General features: G+C 55.6%; 1 protein-coding gene across 2 annotated transcripts; it reads left to right on the top strand.

Moving 5' to 3' along the window:
* The first annotated feature begins 548 nt into the window (after positions 1-548).
* Positions 549-16,201, top strand: HAPLN3 (hyaluronan and proteoglycan link protein 3). Of its 2 annotated transcripts, XM_087428922.1 has the most exons (6): positions 916-2,505; positions 3,089-3,217; positions 8,260-8,438; positions 11,418-11,786; positions 14,232-14,534; positions 15,250-16,201. In XM_087428922.1, the coding sequence occupies exons 3-6, from the start codon at positions 8,315-8,317 to the stop codon at positions 15,534-15,536; spliced, it is 1,083 nt and encodes a 360-aa protein (XP_087285048.1). In that variant the 5' UTR covers positions 916-2,505; positions 3,089-3,217; positions 8,260-8,314; the 3' UTR covers positions 15,537-16,201. The 2 variants fall into 2 exon arrangements, with proteins under 2 accessions (XP_087285047.1, XP_087285048.1); XM_087428921.1 differs by lacking the exons at positions 916-2,505; positions 3,089-3,217 and adding an exon at positions 549-658.
* The last annotated feature ends 1,202 nt before the right edge of the window (positions 16,202-17,403 follow it).

Here is a 17,403-nt window from a genome sequence, read left to right as displayed (position 1 = left end):
GGGAACACCCCAGCCTGCGCCTCACAGCCCCCCAGGGCCCCTCATTCAAGCCCCACCCACTAGGGCAGCATCCCTGTGCCTGACAGTGAGGTGAGTCTGGCTGGCGGTTTCCTGGTGGCAAAACTCCGGGACCGGAAGGATGGCAGCACCCCTTTGCCGTCTATGGGGAGAAAGGCATCATACAGAACGCTCCCCTTTCCTCTCCCGAAGGTGGGGGGACAGCCATAGCCCGCCTGCAGAGTGCTGGAGAGGGGCTCACCCAGCTTAGTCCCACTCTGTGGTTAACCAGAGCGTTCTAATGGGACCCTTCCTCTACTAACGCTCCTCTTTCATCCCCTACTCACCTCCTACCCCAAGATGTGACAGCTTCAACTCCTGGACATTCCCTTCACAGCTCAGCCAGCAGCTCCGCGGGTTGGGGGTGGCCCAGCCAAGTCTGGAGACAGCCCAAGTCTGCAGCAACTCCTCCCCTTGGGCCCAGCCCTTGGAGGGAAAGGGGCGTGTGTTCCTTTAAGGGGCTGGCCCGGCGGGAGCGCGGGGGTTTGTCCGCAATCGCTTCCCTTCTGGCCATTCAAGATCCCCAAATCCGTCTGCTTCCTCCGACCCGGACAGCTCTCGGCTGAGAGCGCTCGAGCCGTCGAGGAGCCGCCTGGGAACGGTACGTGGCTCGGGGGTGGCCGGGCTCCCGGGGCCGCCTGTAGGCCGGGTTCCTCCCTTCCCACTTTGGGTCTCCTGCAGGGCCCTACGCTCTCCCTGGGCAAGGTCCGGGAAGCGGGCAGCGGGAGTGAGCTGGGCACCGCGGGGCCGGGGCGGAGCTGGGTTGTGATCGCCGGCGGGGGCGCGCCTGGGGCGCGAGTGAGGTGGGTGCAGCGCGGGGGCGCGGCCGACTTGCGCGAGGCCCTCATGGGCGCCGCAAGGAGGCAAATCCCGAGCGAAACCCGTGGCCTCGGAGACCACCGCCCGGGTCCAGCCCCCTTCCCTCCCTGGGCCGCCCGACAGCTTCCCATCTCTCCTGTCCGGGTCCTGCAGCCGCCAGCATAGCGCGCCGCGCACCGGGCTCTGCTCCGGCGTATCCGTCGCATGCTCCCAGGCCACGGGAACTCTGGGAGGGGCTGGGGACCACCCGCGAGGCGGCGGGCGGGCGGACCTGCGCCTCTCGGCCTCTGCCGGTCTGCCCTGGCCGTCCCAGGGCAAACGCAATGGATGCCCGTCGGTTTCAGGCCTCGATTCCCTGGGGTTTCTGACTTACGGACAGCGAGACCAGAGGGGCCAGGAGGAAGGAGAGTAGAGCCCTGGGTGGGAGATGGGGTCGCTTAGAGAGGAAACAGCGCAGGGTACACTGTCACCAACTCGCCGGCTGGCCTCTGCAGCCAGTGACCCAGTCAGGACCGCGGTGTCCAGCGGTGACCCTCGGGAGTGCCTCTGCTCTCTGCAGCAGGAGGAAGTGATGGAGACGTGCTCTGGCCCCTCTCTCGCAGCCCTGCACGCGCCAGCGGGCTGGGAATGCTGGTAGGAAACACCTTCAGCTTCTACTTTCTGGGGGCCTCAGGTTTCAAAGGCGCTCGTAAGCCTTGCCTAAACAGGGGCACCGCAGTCCAATTCCTCGCGCGGAGGCGGGCTGCCGGAGACCTGGCGGGCAATGCTGCCATCTGCTGGTACCTAGGGGACTTGTACTCCTGGTCGCCCAGCGCGGGTAGTCTGGTGGGGCTCCATCTTCCTCCCAAATCAGGGTTCAGCTTATCCTGGTGTGTGGAGGGGTCCCGAGGCAAGTGGTGCTGGGGAAAGCAAGGGATGGGCAGTCAGGAGACCTCCATTTTCTCTAATCTCCACCTGTTTACCAAAGATAAAGCCTTGGGTAGTTCACTCACCTCCATGCCCTTGGCCTTAGTTTCCCCAACTGTAAAGGGAAGGCAATGGTGGCTGCTTTCTCTCCTAGGCAATGAGAGAGGAGGAAGATCCTCTGAAATAACTCGAGACTTCACTTTGTAAACCATTAGTAGTAATAATAGCTAATATTTTTGAGTGCTTGCCCCCTCTAGGCAGTATTCTATGTGCTCTGCAGACATTCTCTCCCTAATCTTCACAAAAATAATTTGTGGTTGGTACTGTTGTGACCCCCATTTTACAGCTGAGGTAAGTGAGGCTCAGTGACTTACCCAATGACAGACTGTTAGTAAGTAAGTGGAGCCAGAGCTGAGTTCAGGTGGCCACTCTGATTCTAGATTTCTGCCATGTTCTTCCTCTAGTAATGTCAGCTAGTAATTGTTGAGCACCTGCTGTGTGTCAGGGGCTGGATGTCATTCATTTTATATAATCGGCACCATGGCCCTCTAGGGAGGGGCTATTATCCTTTTTTTACAGATGAGGAAATGGAGGCACAGAGAGGTTGAGTAACTTGCCCAAGGTCACTCTGCAGGATGCAGGTGTGTCCAGCTCCAACGCTGAGCCTGGCTCTGGGTGCCCAGGCAAGGCTCCAGCTGATCTGGGGAGCCACCAACTGCCAAGGTGACTAGTCTGGACTCGATTGTGGACCTTCCACCTGGTGGCACTTCTGTGGTGGTCCTGAGGGCTGGGGGCTGGTGGTAGGGGAGCAGAGGCTGTCTGTCGCTACTCTTAATGATGGTGGTCAGGGATGGGCCCAGGCAGGGCAGCAACTAAGTTACAATTGCCACTCCTGACTCGCACCCGGAACTCTGCCCTGCGCTGTAGCCTAACATTCAGGGTGGTCCTTGTCCACAGCCCCCGAGCTTCCCTGTTAGTGTTCTCTGGAGATGGGGAAACTTCTGTTCAGAGAGGTCACATGGCTTGCCCAGGGTCACCCAGCCAGCAGGTGGCAAAGCCTGGATACAAACGCGGGAGCCTAACTCAAAACCTCAGGCTTCGTGTGCTACCCTCCTCTCAGGGGGGCTGCAGGAGGGGGCCTGCTTCCACCTGGGTGTAGCTCCAGGACACAAGGCTGATCTTTTCTTCAGAACTCATTTCGGTTTTCTTGGCGTGTTCCCCCTGCCGTTCTAAGGTTGCGTGACTGCTGGGTTAGCATCCAGCAAAGAGGGGTGTTGACCTGATCACACCTCTCCATTTGTGGTAGTATTCATAAACCAGAGGAAACCAAGGTGGGTGCCCACACTGGAGAGGGGCCGGGAGGAATGCAGAGAACTAGGCTGTTTGTCGCCGGAAAGGAGGAGGAGCCAGGCTGAGGACGTGCCCTTGATTTGAGGTAGGAGGACAACCAGAATGATTCTTTTAGAATGTGAACCAGATTCCTGACACTCCTCTGCTGGACACTCTTCGGTGTCTTCCCTTCAGTGCCGCATCCTGGGGCCTGTGACTGCCACTCGGACATCTCCAGCCACCCTCCCTCTTGCTCCCTGGGCTCCAGCCTCACTGGATTTCAAGCTATTCCTGCCAAAGGACTTTGCACTTGCTGTTCCCTCTCTTGGAAGGCTTTTCCCTATGATCTTCAAAGCTCTCAGCTTCACTGTTGGTCCCCTTCTCAGGGAGGCCTTCCTGATCAGTCCTGTCTCAGGAGCACCCTTGTCCCTGCTTCTTCCTCCTCGATCACATGCATCACTTTCACATCGCGTGTGTCCCACATTGTGTTTACTGTCTGTCTCCCTCACTAGAGTGTGCACTCCACAAGGACTTCTGGTTTGTGTCCCCCGTGCCTAGAACTGTGCCTGGCACATGGTATATGCACTCACCATTGTTGAGTGAAGGAGATCAAGTTCCAGCTCCTTCATCTATTACCTGGTAAACTTAGCCAAGCAACCTAGCATTTCTGAACCTCAGTATCCTTGTCTGGACAATGGGGATGATAATTCTGATATTGTGAGGCCTCCAGGCAACGACGTCCGTGAAGGTGCATTGACAAGTGGAAGGCTGTCCTTAAATGTGACAGATCATCATGAGGGTTGGCTGAAAAGAGTTCAACAGAGTCCTGCCTCTGCCACCTCCTGGCTTTGACAGTTGCTTCATGTCTCTGTGCCTCTATCCACCTGTGGATTAAACGGGGAGAATATAGTTCTCCTAGCTGACTGGGGTGGGGGAGCTCTTGGCGGAACTGAGGGAGCGGCTGGGCATGGAGGCCATTTCAGAACCGGGGAGTGAGTGTGGTGCCCAGGCTCGAGTCGTGAGTGGGTGCCGGGTCTCTGAGGCTGGGAAGGGGTGCCTCGGAGCTTGCCGGAGGACAGCAGAAGGGCCACAGTCTGTTCTGCCTTAGCACATATTTCTGAATCGTGAATTACCTCGTTCACGATGGGTTGGAACAATGGGGAAACGGTGTCAGCGGCACATGGAATTGCGTTGGTCCAGGGGTGGTTTTCCTAGTACCGTAATGTACTGGAGCGACCGTAAGAAGATTTCTCACGGTTAAAGAGCAAGCCTGAGCAGTGTATGAATTCCTTAAGATAAACGCCGCCAGTCCTGCAGAATGTGCCTTTCTTCAGTATACATACATCCCTCGCTATCCAAACTCTTCTATTCACTGTCCAAAACTCAGGAACCAGGTAGATTTGGGTAATGCAGCATTTCTTCCTACTGAATTCTCCCAGCTCTCAATGTCCAGACTCTCGCCATCCCAGCTCAAGGATGCAATAGACCTGGTGAGGGAGGGCTGCCCGTACGGCTGCTCAACAACGTCAAGTTTTCTGATGAAAGTAGGAAACAGATGAAGAAGTTGCAGAGACAGTTCCTCTGTGTTAAAAAAATGATCGAAGAGGGTGGCTTCACCCTGGGTCAGATTTTTAATTTTGGTCAGTCTGTTTTCCATTGGAATCCACTGCCCCCCACGGACTTCCATCTCAAAGGAGGACGCACTGGCCCGGCGGTGAAGGCTGCAGAGGGCCGACTGACCAGGCGCTGGCTGCCACCGTCAGTGGAGAGTTAGCAGTGCTGGTGTTTTTTATCAGGATTGTTCTTGTTTTTGTTAGTGGTCTGGTTACAAAGTTGCATATGTTTTGAGTAGTCTGCCCCAGACTTATTTTTCCCTTAACCTTGGTTTTCATGCATGATTTTGCAAAAATACACTTTTTTTTCAAGTATAAAAAAATCACTTTGTGGCAGAAATGCCTGCATTTGCTCATTCTGGGGAAGCCCTTTCTTCCTGGGGCTGCTGTTAAGAGGCTAGAGACACTGCAGACAGGGGTTCCTCTGCTCCAGGAGGCTCCAGGTGCCCAGGGACAGGGTGGACCCCTGGGACGTCCAGCTCAGCATCAACAAGCCTCTCAGTCCTCATTCCACTTCCTGCCTGGTTCTGAATGTGGAACCTCAAGGAAAGGAAAGGAAACCAGCTGCTACGAGAGCCTGCTCTGAGCCAGGCCCTGGGCTGTGTGCTCCACACGTCACTTCCCTGAATTTGACGTAGTGGTTCCGGGCATTGGAGCTGGAGTGGGTTCCAATCCTAACTCTGCCTCTTCCTAGTTGGGTGACCTTGGGAGATTATTGAATCTCTCTGTGCCTTGGTTTTCCCATCTGTAAGATGGGGTTACTAATAGTTCCCACCTCAGGGGGTGTGGTGAGGATTAAATGAGATAGTATGTGCTCATGAAACACAGTGGTGAATATTTTTATGCAGATCATAGGAACCCTGGGAAGTGAGTTATTTGTCAGGCCAATTGAGGCTGAGCTATGTTCACCAAGAGACTCAAGATGTGGACTTAAATACGGTGGGACTTTGTTTCTCTCTCATGACCCGGTGTGGGTGGGAGAGGGCCAGGGCTGGTGCGGCAGCTCTGCCATCCAGTCTGTGGTTTCCATCTCTGAGACTAAGGTGGCTGCTCTGTTGCCAGCAGGTTAGGGGAAGAATCCCAGGGAGAGGTGTCCCTGTTGTTTTAACTGCAAGTCCTCCATGTGGCACGTGGCATTTCTGCGCACTGCCATTGGCCATCACGGAGTGGCGTGGCCCCTCCCGGCTGCCAGGGAGGCTGGACATACAGCCTTCGGCGGACTGGTCACGCCCCTATCTACAACTCTAGTAGTAAAGTAGAACATCTTGGTGAGAATTATGCCGTGGTGAGTTTTATGATCTCCATTTCACATATGAGGAAGCCCGTCTAGAGTCACACAGCTAGTAAGTCGTGGAGATGGGATTTGAACCCAGATCTTCCTGTCCCCAAACTGCTGTGTTAGGTGCCCGATTGTGGTTAGCTGCATAGATCCACGTCACCAGGAGGCTGTATGAGTGTCACCTGGAGAATCCTCTTGGACAAGAAGTGAGGCCTCAGAGGGCAGTGCACGGCCCAGGGGCGAGTCTGGGCCTCGGGGCCTCTGTGAAGATGCCTACGAGAACAGCGAAGTCTGCCTCGCAGCTTCCTCTGCATCCGTGCTTCCTCCCCAGCGAGAGCTCCTCACTGTTCTGAAACAAGAAAGTTTCCTCTGCAGTCCCACCACCTTACAGGCCGATGCTTGTCTTCTCTTTTCCCCTCCCTCCATCCCTTTTCCCCTTCTCTCTGTTCCCTCCCCTTCTGGCTCCTGTACACAGGCATTTGTAGGGCCACATACTTACAATCCTAGCAGAGTGGCAATTCTGTGTTCTGCTTTGTCTATTTTAAATTACACCCTAAGCATTTTTCCACATTGCTGCATGATAATCACAGTTATGCTTCCAAACGCCTGCTGTCACTCAGGGCTTGCTGCCCCACAGTCCCCTTCCACCCAACCCCTGGAGGGATGTTTCTAAGATGCAGGTCTGATCCTGTGGCTCCTCTGCATAAAGCCATTCCTGGCACCCCAGGGCCTTTGGGACAAGGGACAGGCTGCTGAGCCTGACACCCAAGGGCATCCAAGACTGGTCCTGCTGACCCCTGTCACCTCTCCCCGATAGCAGCCAGGGGCTTGGCAGGAAGCAGAATTCACCCTAGAAGATTCCAGTGAAGAGACTCTAATGAAGGGATGACTTCTAGAGAGGAGGGTGGAGGCAACAGACGGGGGAGTGGGGGACGTAGAGACAAGCAGCTGTCACTGCCCCCCAGGCCTGGAGGGGACAGGAGAAGAGATGGTGTTACAGAGCCCGTGAGAGCAGGTGCTGGGCAGAGGAGCCGCTGGCGGAGCTGTGGTCACGAGGGTCACAGGTACTGCAGAGACGGACCTGTGGCAGAGGCACTAGAGCAAGGAGCCAGCAGGGGGGAAATAATGCCCTCTCTGCTCTTTCCTCCCCCGCCTGCGCGTCTCCTGTGGGTGCCTCCTGTGGGCTGAGTCCTGCTGGAAGCCACAGGGCGAGGGCGCCTGGGAGAAGTGACACGCAGGGATCAGGGCAGAGAAGGGCAGATGTGGGGCACAAATGGAGAACTTCAGGCACACCCCCAGCCCTCAGGCACTCGCTCTGGTCTCTGCATCTTTGCATTTGCTGTATCCCTGCTGGGCAAACCCTGCTGTCCTTCTCACCCTGGCTAACTCCTGGTCCTGAGTCTAGTTTCGACACTCCTTTTCTGCACCCCATCTTTGTGCTCGCCACACAGCATCGTGCCTCTGCCCCCTCCCTGCACTGAGCTCCTCCAAGGCCTGACCCAGGGCTCAGTAGATGGCGGTGAGCAGGGCAGGGACCAGGGGAGGTGAGTGAGGCATTAGCCTTGGGCACAAAATTTAAGGGAGTGAGTGTGTGTGCGCCAAAAAAATAATCAAGACATAATATTTTAATGCAATATTCATAAAAATCAGATCAACAAACTATAACCTGTGGGCGAGCTGCCTATTTTATTTGAGTGTCCATGGAAACCAGAATAGCCCCTCAGAAGTGTTCTACTATGATGTTTAGATTTTTTTTGACCTTGACCCAAGATAAATAAATTTCACATGTGACCTCCCTACTTCATCTGCACAGACGTTTCTGGGCTGAAACAAAGCTTCACAATGCAGGACTCATCTTCCCCGAACACGAATGCGCCCTGATGTTTTCTAGTCCAGTCTAGTCTCTTCGATGTCTTTAAAAAATGCTGCTCACAACTTTTCAAATTCAAACCTGCAGTTTGAGAAATGTCGATACTGTCATACTGTCCTGCTTAATTTCTCCGTGGTCTCTTTGCTGCCTCCTAACTCTTAGGATTTGTTGGCTTGCTCATTGCCATCCTGCCTGCGGGGTGTGGCCCCCTGAGAGCAGGGACCTCATCTGGCTTGTCACTGCTGTCTTCTTGGCTCTGAGCACAGTGCCTGGCTCGCAGGAGATGCTCCATAATACTCGTTGAGCCAGTAGGTGCTGGAGCCCCGGGGTCCCCGGCCCCTGGCGGTGGGGCCTCTCTAACTGGCCTGTTTTTCTCCTCTTCCCAGTGTGCCCGGGCCCCAGCCCTGCCCAGACAGCCTGGAGCTGCCGCTGTGGGGCGCCATGGGCCGGCTGCTCCTGCTGCTGCTGCTCCCGCTGGCCCGCGTCCCCGCGCTGCCCCTCTACAACGGCTTCTACTACTCCAACGGCCCCGGCGGCCAGAACACCGGCAACGGCCGCGGCGAAGGTGGGCGGCCTCCTGGGCCAGGCTCTGGCTCCGTGGGGGGACCAAGACCCCCCCCCGACACCTGCTGTGAGCTGCAGGTTCCAGGCTGGGACCGGGCCAGGGCCTGGGGCCAGCAGCCCCCTTCCCATCAGGGTCTTTGCAGTGGGCCAGGCTCGTGTCTAAGACGAGATGGTTCAGTCGCTCTGTGTATGCCAGCCCCTCAGACACGGCGCTAAATGCACTTAGGGACAGTCACTTGAGCTTTGTATACTTTCCCAACGTCCTGCCAATTTTTTAAGACCCAGCTTGAATGTGGTCTCCCCTTATCTCCCCAGTGGAGGGGGCTGGGGTTAGACAGACATGAGTTTGAATCTCAGTGTTGCCACTTCCGAGCTACATGGCTTTGCGCAGCTGACTTTTTAGTTAGCGGTTATTGTGTACCTCCTATGTGCCAGGCACGCTTCTAGGTGCCTTACATACGTCCTCTCATGTGATCCTCACAAAAACCCTGACATGGGCAAGGGTGAGAATAAAATGTTTAACAACCAGTGCAGCACAGGCCGTGACCAGGCCAAATTGATGCTGGCTGCCCTCACAGCCCCGAGAGCAGATACCATGTATTATTCCATTTCGTAGATGAGGAAACTGAGGCTCAGAGAGTTGAGCCAGGTGCACAGGGCACATGGATCTTAAGAGGCTGTGCTGAGATTTGTCTGTGGAAGGATTGAGAAGATGAAAGTACCCAGCCCAGCCTGGTCATGACTTGGTCTCCCTCAGAGGCTCTCATGGAGAGTCCGTCCTTGCCTCCTTCAGTTCCAGGTGGCTACTCGCATACAGTGGCCTGTCACTGTGTCACTCCAGTCTCTGCCTCCATGGTCACATTGCCCTCTCCTCCTCTGTACTCAGATCTCCCTCTGCCTCCTTCTAAAAAGACACTTGTGATTGCATTTCAGGCCCATCTGGAAAATCCAGAATACCCCCCATTTCTAGATCACTAATTTAATCCCATCTACAAAATCCATTTTACCATAAAAGGTAACATTCCCAGGTCCAGGGATTAGGCCCTGGATATTTTGGGGAGCCATTGTTTAGACTGCTACACCCCTTTTTTGCAGAATTTATTTTGTTGTACGAGCACTACTTTAGTGAGATTCAAGGAAACTTAAAAACACCAACTTTCCACCCATAATTCCACCACTTGACCAGGCCAACTCTTCATTTTTCTCTTTCCCTTTAGTTCCTGAATATATGCAAGCAAAGTCACAATAGTCCCCCCACCCAGGGGAACCACTGCTAACATTTTAGGTGTATCCTTCCAGCCTTTCATATACGATTAAGAAAATTTTCTTTAACCTTATGTGGTTTTGTAATCTTCCTTGTCATTTCATAGAATACAAATTGTTTCCCAAGTCAATGAATGAATATACATCCACCAGGTTATTTTACATGGCTATATAGTATTTTGTCATATGATTTAGCTAAACATTTTCGTTTGAACAGGTTAAAGCTTCAAATACAGCTTTACTAAAGAGCTTTGGGAACACAAAGGGCATTGACACTAGATGATAGCTGGGCTCACGTCTGTTGAACTCTTTCTGTGTGCCAGGTGTCCCTTACTTGATTTGAGCCTCTCCACAGCCCTCTGTAGGTCTGTTATTATCCCATTCTATAAATGAGGAAACTGAGGCTCGATTTCTCTGCAACACGGTTGTGAAGAGGTGGAGCCAAGCTTCAAGCGTGTCTTGCCTGCCCCTGGACCTGTGGTCTCAAACCTCAGTGCATGGCCTGTCCAGAGCGGGCTTCTGCAGCTGGAGTGGCCAGCAGAGTCACCTGGAGGTCTTGTTAGGAAACTGATTTCTGGGCTTCACCCCCAGAGCTTCTGATTCAGCAGGTCTGCGGGGGTGGTGGCAAGAATGTGCATTTCTAACAAGTTCCCTGTGATGCTGATGCTGCTGGCCCAGGGACCCGCTTGAGAACCACTGCAACAGAGCATCTGGTTTGTTAGGTGCAGCTCTTTTTCAGCAGGAGATCCTCTACTGGGAGCAGCCAGCTCCCCACCCCCCATCTATCTCCTGCTGACCCCTGAGGCTACCCCTCTGCCCCGACTCTGTGTACCTCCAGGGACCTGAAGTCCTCACCCAAGATCGTGACATAGCAAGGCCCCCCTAGGGGTCCCGAGTTAAAGACGAGCCAGCCTTGGCCCATAAACCTGGTTCCTGTGTTGCATGTTGGCTCTGGTTTATTTGTACCCCTGAGCCCTGAGTACAGTCTCCTCTAGAAGCCCTGGCCTCATCTCACCTGTGTCACCAGGAACTCGGGCAGAGTCACACTGGAGAGCTGGACAGAGTGAAGGGCAGGCTGTGCTCTCCTGCGGCCTGTGTGGTGGGGAAGGAGACTGGGAGGATCCGAGTCCTAGCTACCCACCCCATATGGAGGTGCTCTTGTTGCCTGCTGTATCACGTGGCTTTTGATGCGTAAGAAACTTCGTGGCTTAAGACAACAGCCATTTATTTTGCTCATGATTCTGTGGGTCAGCATTTTGGGTGGGCTCACCGTGCACCTGCAGTGGGTGGGTAGGTCAGCTGGAGACTGGTGAGTCTTGGATGGCCTCAGCTGGGATGGCTCCATGGGCTCTCACCCTCCAACAGGTGGGCCCAGGCTTGTTCTGACGGCGGGGGGGGCAAGGTTCTGAGAGTGGAAGCGGCAGGGCCTCCTGGGGCCTCGGCTCAGAACAGGCACAACAGAACAGTCACTTCTGCCATGTTCGTTTGGTCAGAGCAAGTGGCAAGGCCAGCACGGGTTCAAGGGAGCAGGGAACAGTCACCTCTTGATGGAAGGAGCTGCAAAGTCACAGTGCAAAGTGTGTGGATACAGGGAGGCATGCAGTATCGGGCCATGTTTGCATCTCTTAACACCTGAGTCTGGCGGGGGCTGGGATGAAGGTGGGGTGTTCAGATGTGCTGCAGCAGGTCCCTATCTGCACCCCGCCTCTCCCCCCAGGCGTGTTCAACGGAGTGAAGCTGGTGGTGGAGATGCCCGAGGAGACCCTGTTCTCCCACCGGGGGGCCAATGTGACCCTGCCCTGCCACTACCGCTACGAGCCGGCCCTGGTCACCCCGCGGCCCGTGCGCATCAAATGGTGGAAGCTGTCGGAGAATGGGGCCCCGGAGCAGGACGTGCTGGTGGCCATCGGGCTGAGGCACCGCTCCTTCGGAGACTACCGAGGCCGGGTGCATCTGCGGCAGGACAGGGAGCGTGAAGTGTCACTGGAGATCCGGGACCTGCGGCCAGAGGACTACGGGCGCTACCGCTGCGAGGTCATTGACGGGCTGGAAGATGAGAGCGGCCTGGTGGAGCTGGAGCTGCGGGGTGAGACCCCGACTGGGGTGGATCGCTGGGACCTGGGGGCCGAGGGGAGAGGGCCCTGGAAAGCATCCAGACCTTTGTGCTTTAGACAGATAAACATTTAGTCTTCAAAACAAATCCACAAGGAAGCTACTATCACCCCCGTTTTACAGATGAGGAAACCAAGGCACAGAGAGGTCAAGTAACTTACCTAAGGTCACATAGCTCATAAACAGCAGAGTAGGGGTTTGACCCCAGGCAGGCGGGCTCCAGAATCCACTACCTCTACTCCCTCCCCCTCACACCCCATTCAGAGAGAAGAAAACAAGAGCTGGTCACATAGCTAATTAGAGGCAGAGCTGAGATTCAAGGAGGGTTGGTAGGCAACACAAACGAATGTCAGGTGATAGGGAGTGGTGGGGACTGGGGCACACTGCTGAGCCCTTGTTCCACCGAAAGGGAGCCGCCCTGCTCAGGCCCAGCTGATGATGCCATTCCAGAAGCAGGCCCAACCAGCCAGATTTTCTGATTTGACAAGAGAGGCTTATATTTTTATGTGAAGTCTCTGGATTTTTATATAAAAATCTCCTATTTTTAAAAACACTCAGTGCTCTCCAAACCAGTTAGACCCTGCGAGCCAGATCTGTGTGTGGGCCCCAGTGAGGTCTCTAAGTGACTTCTACTTCTGTCTCTAGGACGGGATGTGTGTCCTCATGTCTCTCCTACCTGTTAGGGGGGCAGCTTAGAGGGTGGAAAAAGATGACCTGACTCCCTGTCCACCCTGTCCCAGCTGTGGCTCCTGGGTAAATGCCACATCCCCTCGGAGCCCAGTGCCCTCATGTGTAAACTGGGAATGAGGGTGCTTCCTCCTTCACCTCCCTCAGAGGAGGTGGGATAAAGTGTGTGTCCAGGGCTGGCTCAGTCAGTGGCAGACCTCTGCCAGTAGCATCTACCTCCCCAGTCCACGTGGCTTAAATGGCGGCCCAGAGGGGCCACGTTCCCATCCCTGATGTTGGGGATGGTAGAGGATGGGAGGGAGCCTGTGTGAGTCATTTGTCTGGGGACCTTAGGGGCAGCCTAGAGAGACAGGGGCCCTTCACCCCATTCCTGGGGCTGGAAAAGTGGGAATTTGGGATGGAACCAGGCATGACTCCCCTGCAGACACACATGGAGGTTGTGAGCTTATTGTTGAGGCCCCCCTCAACCTGGCTCCGCCCAGGGGCCTGGCTGTCTGCTCCAGGTGAGACTGGGGATGTGGGGCCCAGGATGTTCCCAGGCCCCTGGCCACAGGGAGGAGATTCCGAGGACTCCAGGCCCTACTTCTAAGCAATGCCAGTCCAGGACGTGAGGGACACCCCTTCTCCTTAAGGGTTTATCTATGATAACCCAAATGATGATTTGGTAGACTGAATCTTGGATGTTTAAAAAAACTTTTTATTATGGTCAAGTTTCAAACACGGATGGTGACTTCTGAGAGGAACCTGTGGCCCCTAACAGACCCTGGACCCAGGAGGAGAAGCACCCCACCCGGAACCTCCCTGGCCTCAAGCCCCCTGTATTAAGGCCTGTTATGACCCCTCCTCTTCCCACGGCTTCTAGGGCCTCCCCTTCCCCTAAAAACCATCTGTCACATGTGGAAAGTTCCTTGTATTCTCCTGAGAAGCTTCTAAATTAACATAGATGATTAGGTCTCAGCTACTGAGAGGGGGAGCGGGGAGCTACACCTGGCCCCCAGAGCCCAGACTGTGCCGTCTCCTGACAGCATATCCTCACTGGTGTCTAGTCCGTTTGTGCTGCTAGGACACAATACCACAGCCTGGGTGGCGTATAAACAACATTTATTTCTCACAGTCCTGGAGGCTGGAAGTCTGAGATCAGGGTGCCGGCATGGTTGAGTGAGGGCCCACTTCTGGGTCCCAGACTTATCACTGTGTCTTTACTTGGTAGAAGGGGCTGGAGGGGTGGGGTCTCGGGGGTCTCTTTTATAAGGCACTAATCCCATTCATGAGGGCCCCACCCTCATGACCTAAGCACCTCCCAAAGGTCCTACCTCCTAATACCATCACCTTGGGGGTTAGGATTTCGACATATGAGTTTGGGGTTCGACATTGAGACTGTAGCATTGGGGTTCTTGCAACAGCTCTGTGAATTAGGTATTATTCCCGTTCTATAGTTGGGGACATTAGTTGGCTGATTAATTAATTACCTTAACAAGCTAATACATGTTTGCTGAGTACTGCTGGGTGCCAGGCAAGTGCTAGGAGGGAGGTGTAAAGCAGAGGTAGGCTCTGCCTTGGACTTGGACACTGGACAGGAGATGACGGTTTGCTGAGCTGCTCTGAGGGACTGTGTGTGTGTGTGTTGGGGGGGCATATGTCCCAGTGGAGAGGGGGGGAGGGGACTGGGGTCTCCAGCCAGCTGGGCCCCTGCCCACCCCTCCAAGCCCCTCTCTCTTTCCTCCCCGCCCAGGTGTGGTCTTTCCCTACCAGCACCCCCAGGGGCGCTACCAGCTCACCTTCCATGAGGCCAAGCGGGCCTGCGAGGAGCAGGACGCGGTGGTGGCCTCCTTTGAGCAGCTGTTCCGGGCCTGGGAGGAGGGCCTGGACTGGTGCAACGCGGGCTGGCTGCAGGACGCCTCGGTGCAGTACCCCATCACGCTGGCCCGGCAGCCCTGCGGCGGCCTGGGCCTGGCACCCGGCGTGCGCAGCTATGGCCCACGCCACCGCCGCCTGCACCGCTATGACGTGTTCTGCTTCACTGCGGCCCTCAAGGGTGAGTGGAACTGCCGAGAACAGGCCTGCAGGTGGGAGGGCAGCATCTGGGGGCTTCAGGACCCCTCTGCTTGCCCTGCCGGCACCTCCTCATGGAGGTCTGGAGCACCTGCAGATCTTGAAGCCACCCGGCTGAGTTTTGAGTGCTGCTGCTGCTGCTGCTTCCCACCAATCATTGGTTTACTCATTCCTCAGACATTTCCTGAGTGCCTACCACGTGCTGGGGCCGAGAGGAGGCTCTGGGCATCACAGACAAATAAAACACAGTCTCGCCTTACAAAGCGGTTCACTTCAAGGGAGGATAAACAAGTGAAAATAGGAATTGGTTCCTGCCATACCCCAAGCACTTAGAAAACTGTCTGCCACATAGTAGGTGCTCAGTAAATGATTGAACAGATGAGAGATGCTGATTGGTCCAGCCTAGTGGGGTGCCCACCCAGGGTGCAGTTAGGAGGTGGGGGGAATGCAGATATGACTGGAGGGACCCCAGCCCCATGGCAGGCGGGATGGAGCTCTCAGAGAGGGGATGAGGACTGGGACCATTCCCCTTGAAGTGTCCACGGCAGATGCCCACAGCATGGCGGCTCCCTGGGCTCAGTGGTCAGGGTTTGGGAGTCAGGTGGTGATGTCTGGATGAGCTGGCATTGCTGCAGGCCCTGCCATCCTCTCTGGCTGCCCCCTCTGCTGCCCAGCCCTCACACCCCACTTTTCCCCAGGGCGGGTGTACTACCTGGAGCACCCGGAGAAGCTGACGCTGGCAGAGGCAAGGGAGGCCTGCCTGGAGGACGACGCGCAGATCGCCAAGGTGGGCCAGCTCTTTGCCGCCTGGAAGTTCCGTGGCCTGGACCGCTGTGATGCCGGCTGGCTGGCGGATGGCAGCGCCCGCTACCCTGTGGCTCACCCGCGTCCCAACTGCGGGTCCCCGGAGCCCGGTGTCCGCAGCTTCGGCTTCCCAGACCCGCAGAGACGCGAGTACGGCGTCTACTGCTACCGCCCGCGCTAGACCCCGCGCCGGCTCTGGACCCACCCGCCCCGCCCCTTGCGGGCTTTATTTATTCACTGGTTCATTTTCCCTTTCGAGTTGGGGCAGTTTTCATATTGTTTTTATACTTCTCAACTTAAAAAATTTTTTTAAATTATTACAAATTTTTTTGTAAATCCTACAGTTCCCAAATCCTCCCTCTGCTTCTGTGGACACCCCAAGGCTCCCCCCCTCCAGGATCCTCTTGCCCCTCTCCTCTGGGACCTTTGAGGTTTGTGGGCTCAGGAGGGCTCCCTTCCCCGGGGGCTGATGCCCTGAGGGGGCAGTGGCACAAGGAGTCAGGGTGTGGTTGCTGCGGCTGTCCCTCACCTCCAGCCTGGGGGAGGGGGTGGCATCCAGGGGGCTCTGGAGCTGGGCTTTGGGGCCTCACAGTCTCCTACCCTCTCCTACTTCTCTGTGAAGCTGCTGGCCCAGATCAGCACTGCTGGCTGGCCGAGGGCTGGGAGCCGGTCCCTAGGCTTCTGTGTGACATCCCAGGGAAGGGAGAAACTGCCCCCATGCTTCCCTTCTCTTTTGGTTCCAAAGAGTCTGTATTTTGTTTCCCATTTTCCCAGATTATGGGAGTGGCCCTCAGGTGTGTGTGCTTTCTTTGGACAATAAAGGTGCTATGATGCCCTCCCTCTGTACCAGCCCTCTTCTCTGTCTCACTCTGCATCTCGTTCAGTCTCAGGGCCCAGCTCCCTGCCTGGTGGGGTTCGTGGGGTCTGTCCAGTGGAGTGGGCAGGGAACTCCATGGGCTGCACCTGCAGGCTGACTTGGTTCTGGCTTTGCCTGCCTCGTGGCACACTCTGCCTCGGGTGCTAGTCTAGCAGCTGTAGCTCCAGCTTGCTCCCCCACAATCCCCGCTCCCAGGCTGTGTGTCTGCAGGGCCCAGCAGAGGAGTGGGTGGTGCCTCTCCGGAGCCGGAGGAGGCTATGCCCCTCAGAAGATCTCGGAGGCCAGGGATCTTGGGGACCACCCTCTCTGTGCCTCACCCTCTGCCCTCTGCCCCCACCCCAGGAAACCAGACCAGTTGCCTCTGCACCAGCACACCTCTGCCACTCACAGTCAGTTATTCAGTCAATTCTTCATTAGCCCAGTGCTTCTCAAAGTGTGGCCAGAAGCATCAGCATCACTGGGAACTTGTTAGAAATGCAGATTCCTGGACCCCACCCCAGACCTGCTGAGTCAGAAACTCCGGAGTGGGGCCAGCACTCCGTGTTATCACAAGCCCTCTTGATTTCTGGTGCTGGCTCAAGTTTGGAAACCACTGACATGGTTGTGCTCCCAACTACTCGGTCAATTAATTGATAAATTGCACGATCATTGAGCCCTACTATGTGACCATCGCTGCGCCCTCCGCTCTTGTCCACTCACTCTTTCCAGAGCTGCAGGTAACCTGGGCACACGTACAGATTCACCGACAAATACTCAACCACACACACACACCTGAACTCACCCCGGCACACACTAACCAAGACGCAGACACATTCAGGAACACAGACTCAACATCCATTGAGCAACTCTGATGAGGGGGTTGGTGCCATCCCGGCCTCCTCCGGAGAGGCTGGTGGAGGGACACTGCCCAGCATGCACCTCTGGCCCGACTCAAGGTCGGTTGGGGGAATCCATAAATGATTCAAATTGTTTTCATTGATGTCCTACAGCCTGCTTAAAGGCAGGACGCCCAGATGTTTTTGCTAGCGGCCAGCCAACCAATTTACCCCAAAAACGCATAAGCAAGAGTCACTGTTCCCAGGCTGTCTGCGATTTTTTTTGGTCTCCTAAATCCTGATTTTGCCTCTGTTCTTGGACTCACTTTACCAACCAACTCCTCCTGTGTGAGCCA

The sequence above is a fragment of the Ceratotherium simum genome, chromosome 3 (genome assembly GCF_057802395.1).
Source record: "Ceratotherium simum simum isolate JZ-2026a chromosome 3, ASM5780239v1, whole genome shotgun sequence".
Classification (NCBI taxonomy): Eukaryota; Metazoa; Chordata; class Mammalia; order Perissodactyla; family Rhinocerotidae; genus Ceratotherium; species Ceratotherium simum.
Note: the sequence above shows the minus strand (reverse complement) of the source record. Positions and strands in the feature narration are given on the sequence as shown.